The sequence below is a fragment of the Oryctolagus cuniculus genome, chromosome 4 (assembly GCF_051225735.1).
Source record: "Oryctolagus cuniculus isolate XC-2025 breed Fujian yellow rabbit chromosome 4, ASM5122573v1, whole genome shotgun sequence".
NCBI classification, from domain to species: Eukaryota; Metazoa; Chordata; class Mammalia; order Lagomorpha; family Leporidae; genus Oryctolagus; species Oryctolagus cuniculus.
The window spans coordinates 69559209-69582227 of NC_142870.1; the positions used below are offsets into that span (position 1 = coordinate 69559209).

Here is a 23019-nt window from a genome sequence, read left to right on the forward strand (position 1 = left end):
CTGTAACCTTCTTTCATTCACAGTATTTTTCAAAATTAATCAAAGATATGTAGCTTATTTTAAAGCTTACCATATTTTATAATAAAAGTATATGAAATTTATCATTTCCTCCACTGAACAGCATTTAGATGTTGCTTCCATTTTGCTGGTACACACAACACTGCAATAAATAGCCTTTTTTTTTTAATTTTTTTTTTTGACAGGCAGAGTGGACAGTGAGAGAGAGAGACAGAGAGAAAGGTCTTCCTTTGCCGTTGGTTCACCCTCCAATGGCCACCGCGGCTGGCGCGCTGCGGCTGGCGCACCGCGCTGATCCGAAGCCAGGAGCCAGGTACTTATCCTGGTCTCCCATGGGGTGCTGGGCCCAAGGACTTGGCCATCCTCCACTGCACTCCCGGGCCACAGCAGAGAGCTGGCCTGGAAGAGGGGCAACGGGGACAGAATCCAGCACCCCGACCGGGACTAGAACCCGGTGTGCCAGAGCCGCAAGGCGGAGGATTAGCCTAGTGAGCCGCGGCGCCGGCCCAATAAATAGCCTTATATACCTCTCTGTGCTTATGTGGGAGAGGGTTTCTAGCTATTTTCCAACACTGGGATATACAGGTCAATATGTGTAGTATTCAATGTGGTTAGACGCCAAAGTCCTGAGAACAGCTTCCTACCCCGATCTGGGACTCATCTGACTGTCACTGCCTAAACTGTTACCCTTACGGAAGTTTTTGTTGTTGGTGTTGGACAGTAGCACCTAAAATGCAAAAGTGGGGAGAGTCAGTTTTTTTCCTAGGAGATACTTTTCTTCTGAGAGCTGGGAGCAGCCCTGGGAGGTGTACAAGTAGAGCATGCGGGGTCTTCTGAGACAGCCTGCCTTGGAGGAGGGGTCACCACACAGCCTGAGGGCAGTACACATGCCAGGGACTGAAGTGAGGGGCTACTGAGAGGTTGAAATCAAGAAGGGGTTGTCTGTTGCCTACTGAATCCTGTTGTCTCGGTCCCTCCCCTGGGTCCTCAGACACCTCCTTCATGTACATGATCGCGGGCCTCTGCATGCTGAAGCTTTACCAGACCCGCCACCCAGACATCAACGCCAGTGCCTACTCTGCCTACGCCTCCTTCGCTGTGGTCATCATGCTCACCGTCCTCGGAGTGGTGCGTCCCTCTCCACCTGCCTTCCATCTGGCTCCCAAAAAGTGCCCCCATGGGAGGCACTTTGCTATTGTTTGTTTCCTTGCTTGTTCGTTAGACCTCAGGTGGACGAGTTGGTTTTAACTGTACTCCTTGGGTCACGACCCACTCTGATCATGGGTCCATTTGTAGCGCACTCTTAGTCAATTGTTTGTAATCACACCGTCACTGATTGTACTTGGCTAATTGTTTCTGATCATGTAAGAGGCGCCTGTAAAACTGCTCCGGCATAACTTTAATGCACAGCTGGGGCCTGACTCATGTGAAACTGGAACAGGGATGTGCAGTACGTGGCCAACAAGTGTTGGATATCGTCACCTGTTGGAAGAGCATTAGTCCAGCTGGACCCTGCTGCCCATTTAGTGTTATTCTGCTGCTGCCTCCCCCCTTCCTCCCTTCTCCACTTTCTTTGGCCGCTGTGCAGTAAGATCCCTGTGGGTTCCAAGAAGGGAAGAAGAGCAAAGCACACATGCAGCTTAGTTTTTGATTCCTGCCACATGCCTGAGAGACTGGTTGATTACTGTGAGTTCTCTGGGAATAGCCCCAGATGAAGGTAACACCCATCTCTATCCTAGGTGTTTGGGAAGAATGATGTGTGGTTCTGGGTTATTTTCTCTGCCATCCATGTTCTCGCCTCTCTGGCCCTCAGCACACAGATTTACTACATGGGTCGTTTCAAGATAGGTGAGTCACTTGTTTTCTACTAAACACATGGATTAACTTCCCCTGGGAAAGCGGGCGTTGTCTTCGCTCATCCTGAATGGAAGTGTTACTGGTCACCATGAGCACCTGCTCTGGATCTGAGCTGTGTTTAATTCCATGTACTCATCTCCTATCCTTTATAGGATTGCAATGAGCCATTATCAATAGTTCTAATTTCTGCTGAGAAAGTAAGTTTTCTGTCTTCAGAGCTGTGGTGTGCCTGCAGCTCCCAGTTGCAAACATTCTCCAACCCACCAGACTTGGAAGGTGCATGAGGGAAATGGCGTGATCGCCCCCCCACTGCTTCCAGCTGGAGGCGTGTGCTTCATTTGCTAGCACTCCGAAGGAGCACTTCTGTAACCACACTAAATAGTCATCGACAATGAATTGTAGATTATTTCCAGATTTTAGGGCTCGAACTTTCTGAGAGGCATTTACCAATCTAGAGGCTGGGCTCCTGCTGAACTCCCTCAGGCAATGTGAACCCACCAGGGAGAACTGAGCGTCTCATAGAGATCAACCTGGGATGTGCTGCTGGTCAGTCAGAAGGGAGCAGCTTCAGGTTGCTTTAGAGCATTTAATTTCAAAAGTCACTTTAAGGGCTGGCGCCGCGGCTCACTAGGCTAATCATCCGCCTTGCGGCACCGGCACACCAGATTCTAGTCCCGGTCGGGGTGCCAGATTCTGTCCCGGTTGCCCCTCTTCCAGGCCAGCTCTCCGCTGTGGCCAGGGAGTGCAGTGGAGGATGGCCCAGGTCCTTGGGCCCTGCACCCCATGGGAGACCAGGAGAAGTACCTGGCTCCTGCCAGCAGATCAGTGCGGTGCGCTGGCCGCAGTGCGCCAGCCAAGGTGGCCATTGGAGGGTGAACCAACGGCAAAGGAACACCTTTCTCTCTGTGTCTCTTTCTCACTGTCCACTCTGCCTGTCAAAAAAAAAAAGTCATTTTAAGGTCCAGGAAGTCAGGCCTAAATCTCCTTTTGTATATTTCAAGATAAATCATTATATATGAACATAGGCCTAGACTAATATTTGCAAAGCTCACGGCAAGAGTACAAATAAAAACCTGCACACCGTATTGTGGACATTTCAAAGTTATAAAACAAACTGAAAAGCCATGGAAAGAGAAGGGGAGAGAGAGAGAGACAGAGAAGAAAGAGAGAGAGAGAAATTGGTAAATATACCTAGAAGATCCAAGTTGAAATTTAAAATTCTTGGTCCCTCAAAAGAACAGTGCAGAGCATAGTGTGTAGGAAAGCAAGTCTGTACCCCTGCCATTATTTTCTTTCCGCCTCTGGTTCTGCCCTGTGTTTTAAGAGGTCTCACAAGTGTGTATAGGAACAACCTGGCCCAACACCCAATGTCCATCCATATCTTCTAAATGAGCTACCCCTTGGCCATTCCCTGTCCCCTACTAGGACCTGGTGGTACCATCTGCTCTCATAAAGAAGGGGAGAAGGCTAGGTAGGCCCTGGGAAGAAGCTCAAGAATACCTAAGAAGGGAATTTAGGGGGCCAAGGAATTCCAAACACAGTCTACAAGATTGATTGATTCCCTTGCCCTATTGACCACTCACTCATAGAACGAGGGCTCTCTAAAACATGGGTCCCTGTTTGCCTGGGTCTAAGAGCAATTCTACATTAACAATGACAACTAGAAGACCAAATAAAACAGTTTCTCATCTTCGCAGTTTGGTTTTCTCTTTGGGCATGGCCAAACCCTTGGCACGAACATAACCGTCCTCAGATCCCCCAATTATAGCAACCACTTGTGTAGAACATTGGAGATGGTGTTTTGTCATTTCCTATCCTGCACACCGAAGGTGAGTGAAGTCCCAAGGAAAATAATTTGGAGCATTGCTATCCCAGTTTCTCTCAGAGTTGGTAAAATAAACTTGAATACAGATATAGGTAATGGTAATGACCACCACTACTCTGGTCATGTCATACTAATGGTGTTAATGGTACAAATTGTAATATAATAAAAAATTAGTTTCCCTAATTTCACACGTTGCATTGTGACCACGTGATGATTTGACACAGTTGAAGACTGAGGGGGGCTCATCAAAGATCACGAGATGCAGGTAGGCTAGAGGACGAGGGGAGGGCTAGTGCAGGCTGGGGTCAGTAGCAGTGATGCCTTTCCTGTCTGTAAGCTCAAAAGGACAGGGAGGAAGTGGTTGCCACACTGTGTCATGGGGACAAAGTCGCTCTGAAAGGAGCAGTGACCCTTGCTTGACAGACAGGACCTAATAAGGAACCTCACAGGGAGGGCAGCAGGAACATGACTCCTCTGAGCCCACTCTTCTCCCCCTGTCCCTGCAGTCCCCTCCAGGGCTCCCCACTGTCCGGATCCAAAGAGGGTTAGGGAATCCTCTGATGTCGTCCAGATGTGTCCACCTCCCTGGCCGGGTGCAGGAGAGAGCCAAGGCGGGCAGGTGGAAGAGAGCCAGCATGGAGTTGAAATGAATGCTTTCCAAGTTCTGGACCCAGAGTCTCCCCAGCGTGGTTACAGATTTGCCAAAGTCCATTGGAAAAACGTGCTGTTTTGTTGTGACAATGAGCATGTCTACACTGAGTCCAAAGGCAAGAAGTTGGATTAATGAACAATGGCTCAGCCAATTCAAATCTTTCCACTCACTTCATAAACTGCCTTTGCTTTCTTATTACATGTTCCTTTCTCTTGGCCTTAGGCCACACAAGAAAATAAATGTGGACACAGGAAAGGCAACAGAAAATCCTAGAGCTGCTTGCCCCATGATCACTGTGTCTCTTGCTCCCAGAGCCCTGGAAAAGGACCTCAGCGATTGCTCTTGAGGGAAGATGGATTAAAAATCGTAAATGGGGAAGAGAAGAAGACAGGAAGAGAGAAGAGGCTCAGTGCACTCTTTGAGGAATAGGAAACTTCTGAATGTTTGACGCAGGCAGAAAATTTCTGTGTTTTTTAGATAATCAAATATTACTTCTGTGATTAGAAAATAAGCAAAGTCATTGTTTTGAGAAAACAGCCATGTTTTACTGTTTGGCTTCCTTCTTGCAAATCATTTTTTTTTCTCATTTCTTCTCTGCTTCCCATTGATTCAGATGTGTCTGACACAGGTAATGTTGAGCCCCGTTTGCCCGGGGTCTGCCTTGTTTCCTTCCCCTGACCTGTCCGCTCTGCTCCCTGAATACTTGCTTCCAGGTCGGGTGGGCACCAAGGGAGGTCGGGGGTGGGGGCGGGAGCCTGTGACAGTCCAGGGGCCCAGCTGCACCCTGGCCAGCCTGCTTCAGGCCTCTCCTGTGTTGTCACATGACCCTCCTGGCTGGGTAAACTGACTGCAGGAGTGGCTGTGTGGAGGAGTGGCATTCCCACTAGAGCAGGGATCCACACTCTGAACTGCCTGCTCTGGGCAGACGTGGACTTGCCTTTGATGTCCCTGGTGTGGACAATTCACAGGAGGACAGCTGATCTTTGACCTTGACTCTATTCAGAGAACACTTCCCCCAGGGCACACCCCTAGCATTCTGTACCATCCTTTCCAAGGATTGCCTTAATAGGATGTTTCCTGTCTTTTTCTCCTCCTCTTCACTTATATTGCTTTGATGATGGTTTCAGTACAGACAGAGGAGCCCAGGAGCCCTTGGTTCAACTGTTACTAACATAACCACATGGAGACATAGAAATCAGAACCCTTGCAAGCTAAGACTGTCCACTCTCTAGGGAGAGCAGATGTGTCCAGGTGGATTTGAGGAAGTCCATCCCATCTCTGTTACAAAGAAAATGCCCCCAGAGCAAACGGAGCGGGAAGCTTAGCTGAGACAGTAGAGGCCCAGCCGCCCACCCCTGTTGTTCTCAAGTGCTTGCCGTTCACATCCATCTTGCCTACTTTCCTGCTGTGTGATACACAGAGGGGGCACGCCCCCATGACAGCACCACTTTTCTTAAAGCAAACATCTGCTCATCTGTTAGATGCAAAGCGTTCTAATGTGTTTTAACAAACTGAAGATAAAAGCACTCTGCCCCCCCACCCCCGTAAGCTTGGGCCATGTCCGACTATTTATTTTATCTCCAACTAAGCCTTCTCACCACGTGATTGTGTCTTCAGCAGACCTGGGAATTTTCCGACGGGCCGCCATGGTGTTCTACACAGACTGTATGCAGCAGTGTAGCCGGCCTCTGTACATGGTAAGTGTGTCACATGCGTGCCCCTATGTTCCTTGGCATTCCTTCAGAAAGCAGGGGAACAGCAGGAGGGGCAGGCGCAGGGCAGTCACTCAAGGCTCCCAAAATCCAGACGACCAGATGGTCCGGAGTGGCTGAAGTCCAGTTTGGGGGGAGGGGTAGAAGGAAGGGGGGTGGCGGGAGAAGCACATTGTTTCCTCCTTTTCCTAAAAGATAACTAGAATGCCCTCACTTTCATAAGTGAAATATTGGCTAATCTATAAAAAGCAAATATATATAGCACACTGTGGGGGAGAAGCAAGACACGGTGTCCTTCCAAACAGGTGCCAGCATGGCAGTCAAAGGACACATTGTGAATGATTACACAGCACAGTGGGCATCAAACAGGCTGCCCCAAGCACGCTGCAACATGTGGTCACTCCCATTGCTTTCATTAGGGACTTGTACTTTCCATATTATGCCTTTCTGTGTGGCTTGATTTTTACAACAAGCAAGAGTATTTTTTTAAACTATCATGCTTTTTTTTTGGAAGATTATTTATTTGAAAGTCAGAGTTGCACAGAGAGAGAAGGAGTGACAGAGAGAGAAAGAGAGGTCTTCCATCCATTGGTCCATTCCCCAGTTGGCCACAATGGCCAGAGCTGCACCGATCTGAAGCCAGGAGCCAGGTGCTTCTTCCGGGTCTCCCATGCAGGTGTAGGGGCCCAAGGACTTGGGCTATCCTCCACTGCTTTACCAGGCCACAGCAGAGAGCTGGATCAGAAGTGGAGCAGCCGGGTCTCGAACCAGTGCCCATGTAGGATGCCCGCACTGCAGGTGGCAGCTTTACCCACTATGCCACAGCACCAGCCCCTAAATTATCATTCTTTCTTGATGGTTGAAATACTTTCCAAAGTTATGCCATATATTTTGATTATATTGGACATTTCTTTGGTGAACTGAGAGATCGGGGCCCTGACTTTAACCCTGTCCTGGCTCATTAGCCAGTGACTTCAGGACGCCCACTTCCTGCCTCCAGGCCCATGAACCCAGCTGCCAAATGGTGCTGCTGCAGTCAGAACTAGTGATGCTTTTGGCACTGGCACATAGGAATTCAGGAGGTACCTGCTCATTGTGTTTCATCAGAGGGATTTTACATAAAGGAACATGGGCATCTTTTAGCCGTGGGGAGCTTGGCTAGGAGCTATAGGCATTAAAATATTGAAGGGATTGAGGCCAGAGGATCTTATTCAGGTGAGAGTTTAAAAGCTGTTAAAAGCTGTGAGTATTTGGAGAGGCAAACCTGTGAGCCAGGAGGGGGCAATTACTATTTTTGTTTGTTGCTTTACATTAATTGGTGCAGGTTTTCTTTAAAAAAAAAAAAAAAACATGTTTAAGAGCAGTTTTAGGATCACAACAAAATTGAGCAGAAGACACAGAGTTTGGCCATATAAACCCTGCCCAGGCACGAGTGCACAGGGTCTCCCCTGTCAGCATCCTGTCTCAGAGTGGCACATTCCATCAGTGAACCCGCACTGGCGCCTCAGCCTCACCCACTCCACAGCTCACAGTAGGGTTCACTTCTGCTGTTGTGTGTTCTCTGTGTAATGACTAGTACCCACCACCCTCGTGTCATGCAGAGTAGCTTCACCGCCCTATAACACCCTGTTCTCTGCCTGCTCATCTCTCCCCTTCCCAGCCCTGGGCAACCACTAATCTTTTTTATCTGCATAGTTTTGCCTTTTGCAAAATGTCATGTCATTGGAATCATATACTATATAGCCTTTCCAGGTTCACTTCTTTCCCTGAGTAATTTGCATGTAAGTTTCCTCCATGTCTTTTCATGACCTGGTATCTTGCTAGCCTTGAGTAATACTCCATCACCTGGATATATCACGGGTTGTTATCCATTCACCTCTGAAGGACCTCTTGGTGGCTTCCAAGTTTGGACAGTAATGAATAAGGCTTCTGTCAGCATCCACAGTCAGCTTTTTTGTGTGGACGCAAGTTCTCGACTCATCTGGGTGCATATTAAGAAGACCGTGCTGGGTTGTGCTGGCGAGTGTGTTCAGTTTTGTAAGAAACTGCCAAACTGTCTTCCACATGGATGAACCATTTTACAGTCCCACCCACAGTGAATGAGAGTGCCTGTTGCTCTACATCCTACCAATATTTAGTATTGTCAGTGTGTTGGATTTTAGCCATTCAAATAGGTGAGTTAATGAGTTGCTTTTAAAAGATATTTTCTCCAAAATGGATGGATCACCTGGACAGGCAGAAAATTGTTTTAAATAGTAGATGGGTGACCATCTACATATAAGTGATTTACTTTAAATCACACCTAAATGATTTACATATTATACCAAGGAGCGGGAACACAAGTGAATTAATCTCATCAGAATAGCTGTCCTTCCCTCTTTCTTTCCCTCCCTACCCTGTAACCTTAGCGTTAAGACCATGGTTATAGAGACCAGGAGCCTGGGAGTGGCAGAACCTCCTTGAGCCAGAGTAATGGGTACAAAACTCACCTCTCAGTTGGTCCTGAGAGTTGCAACAGCGGCTGAGACGTCACAGAACGCAGAGCACCAGTGCTCACTCACACCACAAGCGGCAGCATGCTCACTACGAAGCCGTCAACACACACCACTCGCCTCCCCAGAGAATGGGGCTGGTGCCCAGCTCCACTGAACACTGGGGGCAAACAGCCAGGGTCCTGCTTTGCTGACCACCTTTCTTTTTCAGGAACAAGGTCAAGGCCGTTTGCAGTCAGAGGCTTTGCCATTTAGTCTCGTACAGAACTGGTGTCAGACCCAGGCCAGGCTGTCTTAGAACCATAGGACGTGTTTGTTTTTTACCAAGACAATCATTTTCCCATAGTTGATGCTTCTGCTACAGGAAGCAAAAAGAAAAGTAGTGTGTGCCGCCTCTCATTCGAAGTTTTTTTTCCCCTATTTTACAGGATCGAATGGTGTTGCTCGTCGTGGGGAACCTGGTTAACTGGTCCTTGTGAGTAGTCTCAGGAAAGCGTGTTTTGTCTACTAACGTCTGTGACACTGTGGATTAGCTTTCCTTGGCTGTCGTTTTTACAATGAAATCTGAAATTAACGAGAAGATAAGGCTTACCTAGAGACGTGAGGGGGGAAAATGTATTTTTTTTTCTCTTGCAAAAGAAAAAAAAAAACACTAGGAAGCTCTTCTGTGCCAATTTATTAATACTTTAATGCACTGATCAAGTTCATTTGCTTGACAAGGCAAACCCCTTTGCGGATAATTCAGATAGACAAAAGTCAGACAAAAAGTATGCCAACAGGTACACCATAATTTTAAACTATTCGGTAGAACTATCCATAAAGGCTATCCATAGTGGGCATTCTTTTCTGTTGAACTCTCTCTTGCTTACTCAACTTGTGTAACGCATGCACATGTGTGGGCACGTCTCTTTCCTGTTCATGTGTCTCTCTAGGTTTCTTCTTCCTACTCCACCTGTATCATTCTCTTTCTTCTTTGTGGCCCTCATCAACTCGGTGGCTTTTTTCACTCCAATGTCTTCCAAATAGAAAAGTACAAGAGTGGTATATTTTTGCTGGCTGAAATTATTTTATGCAACCGATAGTCAATTTTAAAAATTGAGTGAGCAGGATGTAATATTGATCAAAAAATAAGTTTAGCTGCTTTTGTTTGTGGCTGTTAGCTGATGTGTTCTGATCAGTGAGCTTTAACAGAAGAACGACTCTCTGCTCCTGGTGCCCATTAAGACATAGGAAGAAATGAAGAAAGGCCATGCTTTCATGGGAGGCCAGAATCCAGCCATGAGAATCTGAATCTTACGTGGGGAAGGAGGTAAAGAGGGGAACAGAGGCAGGAGCACTTACATCTGGAAGAGACTTTCCATAATGTTGTCATGGCAGGGAATACCTTGGGACAAGGTCTGTGCCTGATTACTCCCCTGGCTTGGGGAAAAGTCAAAGTAATGGCAGTGGTCATCAGTGCTGTTTATTAGCACTCTTTCAGGAACACAGCCCATAATCCTGAAGGCTAGATAAGCCAGGGCACTAGAGAGACAAAAGCGATCCTCCTCTTGACATCCAACAAGGCTTGACTGTTGCTGATTTGATATTGGGCTCCCTGGGGGGCGGGTGGCATTGTGGTGCAGCAGGTAAAGCCAATGCCTGCTATGCCAGCATCCCAAATGAGTGCTGGTTCATGTCCTGGATGCTCCATTTCTTATCCAGATCCCCACTAATGCACCTGGGAAAAACAGCAGACGATGGCCCCAAGTATTTGGGCCCCTGCCACCCATGTGGGAGATTGGGGCAATGTTGCCATTTGGGGAGTGAATCAGAAGATAGATTTCTCTCTCTGTCTCTGTCTCTGTCTCTCTGTCTCTCGTTCTGTAACTCTGACTTTCAAATAAATTATTATAAAGTTTGATGAAAGTGAAATAGGCTCCCCGACAAGGTTGGGAAGCACCTCCCAGTTTCATTCTTTTTTTTTAAAACTTTTATTTAATGAATATATATTTCCAAAATACAGCTTATGGATTACAATGGCTTCCCCCCCATAACGTCCCTCCCACCCGCAACCCTCCCCTTTCTCATTCTTCTAAGGCTCATCAACTTTGTCCTCATCTTCATTAGTCAAGAATTTAACCTTTGAAAATGCAGATTGGGATGGATTCTCCTTGAATGATTTCAGAGCTTATTGGTCATGAAGAATAACAAGACTTGTGTGGCTTGTTTCTGCCTCTTACATAATCAGAATGAGATGACACCCCCCCCCCCCACCATCTGCTCACTAGACAAAGCGACAGCCTCTGTCTTCTGAGACAGCTCTGTGGGCACCAGGCCTGCAGGATGGCTGAGGTGCAGTTAATCCTGCACTCAGTACAGCATGGCCTCCCTCTCAGGTACTCTGTAAAGATGTGGAGTGACTTAACATGGGTGTTATTTTACATAAAGCAATCACTTATATGGTCCTATGTGTGTATCCATAGAGATGTGTATATGTGTGTGTGTGTAAACATGCACATTTTTATAGAGAGGGAATGATGAAGTGTGGCAAATGCTAATAACTGGTGAATCAGAGGGAATGGTATATGAGAGTTTTTTGAGATACAGAATATTTCAAGTCTCTGGGAGGAGGAAATTTCCTACAATATATATAACAAGTTAGCTGGAAAACAAAATGCATGAAAAGAGAGTCCATTAGTAATGACTTTATATTTGAAATGCTTAGAAGTAAATTTTGAGAGGTGTGGAAACTTTTGGAAGAAAATCTAGTTATTTTAAAAAGAGACATAAAGGAGAACTTGACTATATGAAGAGAGATGTTAAGGCCTGGGTGAAAAGATTGACTAATGTAAAGCTATCTGTTCTCAAGTCAATGTACAAATTTAGAATAGAATTAATAGTATTTTATTCTAAAATTTATTTGCCTAGTTAGGTAAAACTTTAAAAAATCTCTGAAAAAGGAGATTAACAGAAGGAAGCAGAAGCAGAGGGGTATAGTGAGTAGCTTAGCACTACCCATAGAATGTTCTGGAATGATGTGGACATAAAACTTGACTACAGTGACTGAGAAACTGAATTTTTCATTTTATTTAATTTCAATTAATTTAACGAGTTAAATTTATGTAAATTAATTAAAGTAGCTAGCATATTGAATAGTGCAGGCTAGCCTAACCAGATGATATAACTTATCATTAGACAATAATGAAATAATGATCCAAAATTAGAAACATAAGTCAGTAAATCAAAATATAGACAGACATATAGCCTAGTGGTAAAGGCAACTGCATTCAACATCAGAGTACCTGGGTTTGTTAGCTACCTCTTGACTTCAGATTCCTGCTAAGAAAGACCCTGAAAGGCAGCAGTAATGGCTTAAGTAATTGGGTTCTTGTCATCCATATGGAGCACCTGGATTGTTTTCCAATCTCTCAGCTTTGGCTCATTGAGGATGTTTGGAGAGTGAGCCAGCCAATGGAAGCTCAATCATTCTCTCTCTGTGTTTCTTAAGTATAATAATACATTTTTAATGGATGGGCTAGAAACCAACTAGATATAGATACAGATGTAGATGATGTAGATTTTAAAAATATATGTGCAGATGTGTGTTTTTTTTAAAACCAAGCTTTTCAAAACAAGGAGAAAAGAAGCATTATCTAATTAACACTTGTTATAACAAAATAGAAATTCGGGACAAAATTCAGGCTAAACACTAAGCAAGATGAACTTCAGTGTTAGACTCATAGATAGTGGGGGCCGACGCCATGGCTCACTTGGTTAATCCTCTGCCTGCAGCATCGGCATCCCATGTGGGCGCCGGGTTCTAGTCCCGGTTACTCCTTACCAATGGAAGGAAGACCTTTCTCTCTGTCTCTCTCTCACTGTCTATAATTCTACCTGTCAAATTAAAAAAAAAAAAAGACTCATAGATAGCAAAAATTTGGTAATGTGTTTCAAGCCAAGAGTTTTGGTTAGTTTTTTCCATTACTATAATGAAATATGCAAGACAGCTAACTTAGAACACACTCATTTAACTCAGAGTTGTGGAAGTTCAGAGTCCCAGAGGCATGACTTTGGCTCTGGTGAGGGCCCCCAGGGCAGCAGCATAGTGTCTGCAACAGCAGAATCGCTTAGCAAGCCAAGGAGCTGAGTGAGCCCAAACTCAGGAAAATAGGACAACCCTCTCGTGATAACTCAGGAAGTTCCACAAGAACTATCTCCACAGGCACACACCTAGCGACCTGAGAACACCCTCCAGCTAGGGCCCGCCTTCTAAAGCTTCCACCAACTCCTAACAGCGTCTCCCTGGGGACCAACGCTTAACCCAGGAGACTTTGGATGACTTTTAACATTCAAACCATAATACTGAGTACTGAGATAATTCCACCTCTAGTAATGTATTCCAAGGCGCTAATCCTTAAAAATCTTCTTCTATTTTTAAATTGATATATTTTACATTTTAAATAATATATTTCAAATTTTTATATTTTAATAGATTTTTAAAATGATATAGATAATATAGCGGTTGTATATATTTGCAGGGTTCAGAAGAGTTCTTCTTAAATGCAACCTATGTCTGAAGACAGGTGTTTATTCACTGCAATGTTCCTTGAAACAATGAACCCCTGAAGGACTCAGGAGCAATTCTGAGCTAGAGAGGAATGATGATTACTCACAATCCACCCCCTTATGAGAACTTTCCTAGTCACTAGGAATGAGTATTCTGAAGAGGAGGCAATACATTGAAAGTTACTTGTATATATAAATGATTTGCTTGTAACGTCCCCAATCGGAGTTCAAGAGGTAAAGAAAGCCAATAATGAAAGGTGCAAATGCAGCTTTGGGCCTGCAACCTTCCCGCCTTCTCTTGTCCTCAGCGCCCTCTTTGGACTGATCTACAGACCCAGGGACTTTGCATCCTACATGCTAGGCATCTTCATCTGCAACCTGCTGCTCTACCTGGCCTTCTACATCATCATGAAGGTGAGTGTGCGTGGACGTGGGGGCCTGCAGAGCTCCGGCCCTGGCTCTGGCACTGGGTCCAGCTTGGCCGCCTGCGTCTGCCCTCACAGCTTCGCAGCTCGGAGAAGGTTCTCCCGTTGCCGCTCTTCTGCATCGTGGCCACTGCTGTGGTGTGGGCAGCCGCCCTGTACTTTTTCTTCCAGAGTCTCAGCAGCTGGGAGGTAAGAGAACAGTTTTCTAGGAAGTTCTTTCTCGTTTTGCCTTTTTGACCTTTCTGCCGCCCTCTCCGTGTGTTTGTTGCTTCTGGTCTTTTTTACTTCCTCTGACATGAACAGCCACATAGAACTGCCACGTGGACTTCATTATCAGGGAGGCCCTTCATAAATGTGTGAGCCCAGAGACATGGCACACGCGCTCCCTGTTGTGTGTCGTAGTTTGATCCTGTGCCCAGTGGGTAATTGACATGTGCAAGACCTAGAAGACTGTATCTTCTCTGCTTCCGCAGCACAGTCACCATCCACCAACAAAGGCCCAGGCACAGGTGTCGTAAATCCATTTCACAGACCAGAAAGCTGAGGCTGGGAAATTAGTGAAGTCCCAGCTTTCCAGCACGCCACTCACTACCATCAATTAGAGAACAACCCTGTATCCATTAACAGCTACTCTCATTTCTCCCTAACTCCTTAGTACTGACAAACTAGACTAACCTATCCTGGTCTCCATAGATTGGCCTGTTTTGTACGTTTCACGACATGTGGCCTTTGGGTCTGCTGTCTTCCCCTTAGCCTGGTTCCTGGGTTCATGTGTGTGGTGGCATGCATCGGTACTCCTGTCTTCAACTGGCTGAGTACCATCCCGTTGTGTGGCTGTCTACACTGCATGTATCGGTTCATCAGTTGACAGACAGTTGGGTTGTTCCTGCCTTTTGAGTGCTGTGACAGATGCTGCCCCGGGCACTTGCCTACAAGTCTGGGTGTGCGTGTACTTTCGTGGGTGCTCTCAGAGCCAGCCAGCCAGCCAGCCAGCCAGCCAGCAGCAGTTCTGTGGCTCTCTGAATGCTCAGTCCTCCACACCACTGCATGGTGGCCTCTTGCCCACCTCCTGCCTCCCCTTCCTGCAGGGGACCCCCGCCGAATCCCGAGAGAAGAACCGCGAGTGCATCCTGCTGGATTTCTTTGATGACCATGACATCTGGCACTTCCTCTCTGCCACGGCTCTGTTTTTCTCATTCCTGGTGAGTTCATCGTATTTCTTCTTCTTCCTTCCCTCTCTCTACAGCCTCTACCCTCATTTCTTCTCTTCCACTCTTCCTAACATTCTTTTAAAGTCCTCCCTGATTTCCAATCCCTCACTGTAATTCAGTGTATGGACCATCCTATCTCTTTCCTTATACTGTATCGGTATCCTTTGGCTAGATATTTAATTTCTTTTTTTTTTTTTTTTTTTTTTTGACAGGCAGAGTTGGATAGTGAGAGAGAGACAGAGACAGAGAGAAAGGTCTTCCTTTTGCCGTTGGTTCACCCCCTAAATGGCCGCCACGGCCGGCGCGCTGCGGCTGGCGCACTGCGCTAATCCGAAGCCAGGAGCCAGGTTCTTCCTCCTGGTCTCTCATGTGGGTGCAGGGCCCAAGCACTTGGGCCATCCTCCACTGCACTCCCAGGCCACAGCAGAGAGCTGGCCTGGAAGAGGGGCAACTGGGACAGAATCCAGTGCCCCAACCAGGACTAGAACCCGGGGTGCCGGCGCTGCAGGCGGAGGATTAGCCAAGTGAGCTGTGGCACCAGCCATAGATCTTTAATTTCATTTTCCCTCTGCTCTCCAATATTTTCAGACACAGAGTGATGAATTGCTTTCCCTAAGTTGCCCAGCGTACCGAGATAGAATTGGTTTTCAGATCCATGTGCCTGGAGTTCCCGAAAGAGCCGCCTTTGACCTTCACTCGATCCCCATTCTACTGGGCCATTCCTTCTTGTGCTCTGCTCACTCACATGTCCGCCCTTCTTCCAGTCCAGCTGAACATTCTACAGTCCTGGGGTGGCTCAGATAGCCTCCAGCCTCTGTCCTTCTCTCCAGCCTGTTCCCAGGGTCTCCTGTAATCCCTCTCTTTGTCCAAACCCTTTCCTAGAAGGCATGCATGCTTATGTTAATCCTGAGTGGCAGCTTCCAGCATGTTAATCCTAACTGACTTTTCCAAAGTAGAAGTCCGGGTGCTAGCATGCAGGTTCAGTTGACAACGAACAGTGTAGGTCGCTTTGACCATTCTCTGGCAGCCATGTTAACATCAAGAATGGGCCAAGGCTTCCCCCTAGTGGCCAGTTTGGGAAGTTTAGGAAAGTTAAAGCACGCTGTATACCTATTCCTTACAGGTTTTATTTTTGAGAGACAAAAGTAGAGCTAAGCAAGTTGTACCCAGCATCACTACACACACCAAATAGGTGTTTGCACTCCTCCGCACAGGCCACGTGTACTTGGTCTGTGAGTTTCCATCAGGGCATAATGTGAGTCCTAACACTTGTTCTTCTGCCACAGTGTCCCGAAGGTAAAACATTTGAGGAACTCATACCATGCTGGTTAGCAACTCTTGAAGACGGGCTCCCCCTTCCAAGAGTGTTGTAATGCACAGACGTTACAGCAGATTCTCCTGGGTATTTCTGCATGTCATGCCTGTTACATGTGCCCTGTGTAGATCTCTCCTGTTCTTCCCCATAAAACCTCTAATAAAGGATGACATCCTTTAAAATATACAAATAAAGAGAGAGAGAGAGAGAGAGAGAGAGGCCAAGGGGTCCATGAGGAGAGAATGGAAATAAGAGCTAGGAATGGAGGAGAAGGGTCATTTCTGTATGGAAATAGACTGTGCCACAAAACCTCATGTCCTCAGTGTTACCTTCTAATAATGACTGTCCGAGCCATCTTGCCAAAATGGTTGCCTCTCCCACCCCATATTTCCTATGTTTTCTCCCTAGTTTAATTTCAGTCCTTGGCATATACTACCATCTAATATACTGTAGTTTATTCATGGGCTTTTTTCGTGTCTAAAACCCTCTCTTTTATGCAGGCTCTATGAAGGGGGAGATTTTTGTCTCTTGTTCCAAGCTGTATCTCCTTCATCTGGAATAGTACATTAAAACCCTTCCTAAGTGTGTAATTGCTAAATGACCTATATTTCTATAAGTGGTTAACAGCAAGGTATTGAAGAAGGCTGTAGAAGATAGGAGACTGAGTAAGGGATCATACAGTTTTTCAGTCTGTGGGGGTCAGCAAGCAGGGACTTGGCGGGGCTGCGACTGGGAAGTCGTGCGTTTCTGTCTCTCTTGTTTCAGGTTCTGTTAACCCTGGATGATGACCTGGATGTGGTGCGAAGGGACAAGATCCCTGTCTTCTGAGCCTCCTGCATGGAGAGGGAGAGAGGAGCAGTCCACCCTGGTGCTGTTTCATGCAAACGACAGTGACTGCAGCAAAGCCACCACTGCCAGCGCTCCACTCAGCCTCCGGAGAGGCAACTCTGCCTGTGTTCCCCCGGGAGGGAGGTGGCTGGGGGCACGAAACCTCAGGAAGGCGGGCAGAAGGGAAGCCACAGCTGGGAACAGAGGCACCGAGAAACACCTGTCCCCTTCTGTCTGCTACTCCGTGAGTCAGACATGGTCAGAACTGGATCTGAGAGGCCTTCGCGCCCTCCCCTGAGACTCGCTGGCAATGGCAGACTGCTGCTGCTCCTCTCCTGCCAGCTGCCGCCGTGTCAGGCCAGCTCCTTGGATCTCCCACCTCCCTGACACCTGCTGCTCCGGGCTTCCCAAAGCACCAGCTCACTTCTCTAAGGTCCTCAGAGGATGGGATTGCCCGCGTGGAGTGGAGAGGTGGACCCAAGTAGGATAGATGTTCTGGGGGTACCAGCTGGTTACCACTTCTGGAGGAATGTCCAGTGTTTCCTCCAGGTTCCTACTGCCATTAGGAGACTTGAGGTTGGACTCTGGGACACATACACCTTTGAACAGGTGACTGTCACTGTCTCCAGAATAGGGAGAGCGGCCCTATTCCCTAGTGTCTTTGCTACGTTGCTGCGTGTTGAGCCCTCGCTCTTGAAAAGGCCCTGTTGCTCCACAGACTTCCATCAGTTTCAAGACAGATGGGGCGTGGCCGGCAGTGCTAAGCGACTGGAAACATGGACATCAAGCGGGCAGACCTCACCCGAGGGACTGGGACTGCTCATGCAAATCAGCCAAGGGCACGGTGCTTACTTGGCTCTCCCATTTGCGCACCACAATCCTGCGCCTACGTCACCTTTGTGGAGGGAATGAGTGTTCTGACAAGGGGCTCTCGTCGGGGACTTCGTGACTGAGCCCCGTGCCTGTCACATCATGTAGATCAGGGTTCCAGACTTTCTCCCTGGAGTCCTCAGAAGGAACTATCAGGATGAGCACATCTTCCTCTTCCTCTCTCGTTGTCCAGGGTACAGCGAATGTGATATCGTCCACTGATTGAGCCTGGCTCATTCCTGCAGTGAGGTGTTGAGAAGCCCAGCGGCCATCTCTGTTTGCACACTGTCTGGCGGCTCCTCCTCCGAGAAGTCCCATTTTGACCAAGCTGTCCTGCTGCCTGGAGCATGACGTAATCCGGAAACACGCACACAAGCGTGCACACACGTTTGTTTGCTGGCGAGACTGAAGTCCCCTCTCACCTCTTGTTTCGTGATCATTTGTCACAGAAAGGGATCAGGCATTCTTTTTAAAAAAAAAATCATTGTCCTTTCTTTAAAACACTTGTCTAATGTTCAGAAACACTTTGTGCAAATTCAAAGAGCAAGTGTTTCCAGATTTTTAAACACACAAAGTTGCTTTCCCTGAAATAGTTTGTGATTTTTTTTTTCTAAAATGACCTCAAATTTGTCATTGGTCTTCTGTTATTTTTTCCTTAAGAAATCTCTGGCTTCTGTCTGGATGAAGGCCACCATTTCAGTGGTTGTATCAATCTAACTTCTAAAACAGTTTTCAAACCTGTTTCTGGCTGATCGGGCCCAGTTCTTTCCCTTTAAGGCTCTGATGGTTTCCAATTCAGAAGACCCACCAAAGAAATGTGAAAGACGAAGTCCGTTGCAGTAGCCCTGGGGCCCAAAGTGGACACACATGACGATGATTACCTGTCTGGGAGCTTGTTGGGGGGATGTCAGCGGCGGAGGGGGAGGGGGGATTCAGGAGCCCCTGCAGAAAGGGAGGGGTCGCACTGCTGTAATCTTGACTGCACTCTGAGACTGAGTCCTGTGCTACAAAGTCACACATTGTGCAGGACAATACGCTCAGACCAAGCCTGCTCTCAGGATAAATATCCTACGTGTACCTGTGGCGAATTCTCTCGGGAGCACCCTCACTGTGCTTGGGGGACATAGAAAGTCCTTTGGCTGCATCCGTGGGATAAAGGGCGCGACAAAAGCTTTCAACAAGAGCTCAGGGGCTGCCGCCGTCCTGGGGTGGTACAAGGCCTGTGCTGTTTGCTCGCGTTGCCGTTGAAGAGACAGCCAGTTTAGCTGGAGGGTAGCTGGAGAGAACCAGTGACTGCAAAGAGGCTGTTGGCAGAGCAAGCCCAGAAGTAATGAGAGCAGTTGAGCAGCCCAGAGATGTGGCAGCCAGAGGTCAAGACTGTGCACACACAAAATGACCTCCCCACACCTCCCAGACAGATGCTGGGAGGCCACCGCACCTGTTGGTGCTGGATGCTTGAGGGATTAGCCTGGTTTTATTTTAGCAGCAGGAGAAGCCAGTGGGAAACCAGAATCTGTCTGGGGAAGGGACTTTCCGTGACTGTGGGCGGTCACCTGGCCAGCATTGGGCAAACGGGGGCAGCTGCTGCCTCTGTGGCTCCCAGCACCCAAGAGAATGCTCTGGGTCCCAGAGGGCATATGTTGGGAAATCTAGTAATATCCAAATGTTTCTCACTCTGGGTGACAGCCTGTCTGTCTAAACCTTGAGAGAAGGGAGGAAAAAAAGAAATATTCTCAATAGAAGGAAGAGCAGAGTCTGAGAAGGATTCTGGAGTCAGACTTTAAATCAGTTCTGCTGTGTGACCTTGGGTGAGTCCCCAAAACGCTCGGCTCCCCGGCTAGCACACCTCCATGACCTCACGGGAGGCCGTCCAAGGCAGAGACCGGTCAGGCAGCGGCCGCAGCGTCAGCAGCGCAGCTCCTCCACGCCCATGCCCACCGGCAGAACCCCACCGGCGGCAGAGCAACAGCAGATCTGAGGCCAGGCGGGGATCCCTGTCCTCCACTGAGTCTCCATTAAAATCGGCCGTGCTAGCTCCCCGTCTCAGTTCCAGGAGGGCCCAGAGGGCTTGGGAAACCACCGCCTCGCTTCCGCTCGCTTCCGCTGCCCTGCCCGAGCTGTCAGATCTCCTGTCCCCAGCTTCTGGCTCTTCACCTTCACAATTCACTGCCTCTGACCCTGAATCCAGTTGTTCCAACCCAGAAGAAAAAACACCGCCCAAGCCAGGCCGAGTGGAAAGTCTGGCGGTGCGTGTCACTCCTCGTTGCTGCTGTCTCTACCCCAGGCACCTCAAACACAAGAAAAACCTAGATTTCTCTTGTCCAGTGGCTCCCGTAACCGAGGTTCAGGGAGTGCCGTGTGCAGGTGGTTCCCTGACCTCCCACTCTCCTCCCTCCTCGATGTTCTGCAGGGCAAGCCTGGAAGTTGAGCCTGTAGAACGAGGCAGCTTCAGCTTGCAGGTGGCGAAACAGGTCCCCGCAGTGAGCCACTCAGGGGTTGAAAAGACTCACGGCGACTCTGACGCCCCCTGGTGGAACTGATGGATGAAAAGCACTAGGAGTAAAGGTACTATTTGCCAGAAGCAGTGAAGAACTAAGCTTTGCCTGCTTTTACCCGGATTCTGCCCAGTGTATGGTAGTGGTGGGTTTTTCTTTCCTTTGCTTTTTTTTTTTTTTTTTTTTTTTGACACTGCTTAGAGGAGACAAGATAACTATGCCGTCACGTTTTCATGTTCCCCGGTTTGAAGGCACCATTGTCAACAGGTTAAGTGCCCCCAGACGCAACTTCAGCCAAGCTTGAGAACCACAGACCAGCTTCTCTCACCGCGTTTCTAGAACGCCACGGTAATTTGAGTTTTAGCTCCGACTCCAGCTCAACGGCCCCCTTGGGGAAAATTACACTGTATGGTTTTCCTGAAGCCTGGCGCTGCTGCTCTTAACGTAGCTCAAAGATGACCAAGCGACACTACCATTCACGTAGAATTACCCCTCGCTCCCCCAGTCTTAGAGAAATGCACCTCCGCCCTCTTCCTAAGTATCTCTGGGTTAGGAAATTCCGTCATTTTCCCATGGCCCTTACATCTTTGAAAGTTCCTTGGCACTGTCTTCCATTGTTTTGGCTGCAAGGTAGTCCCTGTCATGGAAGGCTTATCCATTCCCCTGGAGATGGACAGCAGCTGACCGCTGTACTTTAATGTAGAATAGCCTTGAAGTCATATTACATTTCAGCCCAGTGCTAAATAAAGTCTGGATGTCCTGTCTCTTGTTCCAGCATTATCATCATGATTTAGAAAACAACAAGTTTAAACAGTGAAAGATTTTCAAGTCAAGGCGAGGAAAATCCAACACACAGTCCCAACATGGCTAGCTCTGGGGCCCCGGCTTTATATTTATTCTAAATCTTGACTCTGTGTGTGTGTGTGTGTGTGTGTGTGTGAATTATAACTCTAAGTCCCTTGAACAGAAGGTTATCCAAAAGAATTCAAAGCTCTCTTGGGGTGCTGAAACACGGCCATCACAGGAGGTTGATTTGCATTTCATGATTTTTCTTTCATTGCTTATCTTGAGCCTTCTATAAATCACCAGGTACCAGGAAGGTCCCTTTCAAGAAGAAGACAAGCTGTGGCCCGAGTTTTACTCTGCTCCCATCTCAATGTGGGACACCTTGTGAAATATTTGGCTTCATTGAGAGGTGCATTTTCCCTTTATTCTGTCTTTCCTCACAATTTTCTGTTCACTTACATAGAACCAGAAATACAGGGCCAGGCAATACTCAAGAAATATTTGGGCCAGATACTGTAAGGAACTGGGACACAGCCATGGACAAAACACACAGTCTATTCCATCGTGTGGTCTACTGTGCAATCGGCAAGATGGACATGAACCAATAATCTGTTCATTATAAGCAGGTCAAGAGCTATCAGAAGAAAATAGCCTAATAAGAATCTTATCATTAGGTGCAGAGCAGAAAAAATAAAATCCAAATAATTATCAGCAATATCCACCCCTAGAGATAAAGCCCTAATTGCTAATACAACAGAGCGTCTCCCCTACAGCCAAATTCCCAGAAAGAACACTTGGCCCTGTAGTTCTCCAATAAGAGACTCTTCTGGGAGGGGCAGCCTTGCTCCACGTGTGTGTCCCTGTTCTATTACTAAACTAAACAGGGCAGTGAAGTAATTAGTGGGACCCTGCCTGAGATCTGGCCAGAGAAGAGGGTGCTAGTTCTCAGGAGTGGGTGACTCAGAAGAAACAGATTTTTTTGAGATTACCCTCAGGGGCCAGTGCCGTGGCTCACTTGGTTAATCCTCTGCCTGCGGTGCCGGCCTCCCATATGGGTGTTGGGTTCTAGTCCTGATTGTTCCTCTTCCGGTCCAGCTCTCTGCTGTGGCCCGGGAAGGCAGTGGAATATGCCCCAAGTGCTTGGGCCCTGCACCTGCATGTGAGACCAGAAGGAAGCACCTGGCTCCTGGCTTCGGATCGGTACAGCACCGGCCGTGGCAGCCATTTGGGGAGTAAACCAACGGAAGGGAGACCTTTCTCTCTGTCTCTCTCTCTCACTGCCTATGACTCTACCTGTCAAATAAAAAAAAAAAATTACCCTCAATGTGTCTGAGAGTTTCTAGTTAATGATCAAGTATCACAACAATGTAATAAGCATATGGATGGAGCAGTGAAAAGGGAAGCTGATATGAGGCAAGAATAATAAATGAACGACAGGAAGACTGAATGGAAACTTAGTTGAGGGTCAGGTTCAAGCAGTAGTATTTTTTTCTGAAAGTCTAAGGGAGGGGAAGGGAACCACTGCTAAAAGTTATAGATAGGAAAGGGATTTTGAACAAGAGGACAAATGATCTGGGATTGGTACGTGGAGGGAAAGATAACTGCTTCTTTGAGTTACATAAGTTAAGGGTTTGGGTAAAACACCACTTGGGATGCCATATCCCATATCGAAGTACCTAGGTTTGAGTTCTGGCTTTGCTTCCCATTCCAACTTCCTGCTTAGTGCAACCCTGGGAGGCAGCACACGTGGCTTATGTGGTCTGTCTCTGACTCCGCATGTGAGAGACCGGATTGAGTCCCTGGCTCCTGGCTTTGACATCACCCAGCCCTGTCTGTGGGGAGAATTTGGAGGGTGGGGAGTAAACGAATGGGTGAATACTCTGTCCTCTGTCTCTCTCCCACCATGTGTGTATGTTTGTCTCTCAATTAAGTTGTTTTTTTTTTTGTTTTTTGTTTTTTGTTTTTTGTTTTTTTAGTAAGAATAAAGC

General features: G+C 47.4%; 1 protein-coding gene across 7 annotated transcripts in view; it reads left to right on the forward strand.

The window, feature by feature from the left end:
- Positions 1–22355, forward strand: part of SIDT1 (SID1 transmembrane family member 1) — a 106610-nt gene extending 84255 nt beyond the window's left edge. For 4 of the 7 annotated variants that reach the window (XM_008266930.5, XM_051819043.3, XM_017347085.4 and 1 more), the window contains 9 exons: positions 1010–1146; positions 1758–1866; positions 4966–4980; positions 5973–6049; positions 8985–9031; positions 13410–13515; positions 13605–13715; positions 14615–14728; positions 16818–22355. In XM_008266930.5, coding sequence (XP_008265152.1) covers positions 1010–1146; positions 1758–1866; positions 4966–4980; positions 5973–6049; positions 8985–9031; positions 13410–13515; positions 13605–13715; positions 14615–14728; positions 16818–16880 — 779 coding nt within the window. In that variant the 3' untranslated portion in view covers positions 16881–22355. Of the gene's footprint in view, positions 1–1009; positions 1147–1757; positions 1867–4965; positions 4981–5969; positions 6050–8984; positions 9032–13409; positions 13516–13604; positions 13716–14614; positions 14729–16817 lie in introns of all 7 variants that reach the window. The other 3 variants (XM_051819041.3, XM_051819040.3, XM_002716692.6) reach the window with 3 other exon arrangements.
- Positions 22356–23019: the final 664 nt, after the last annotated feature.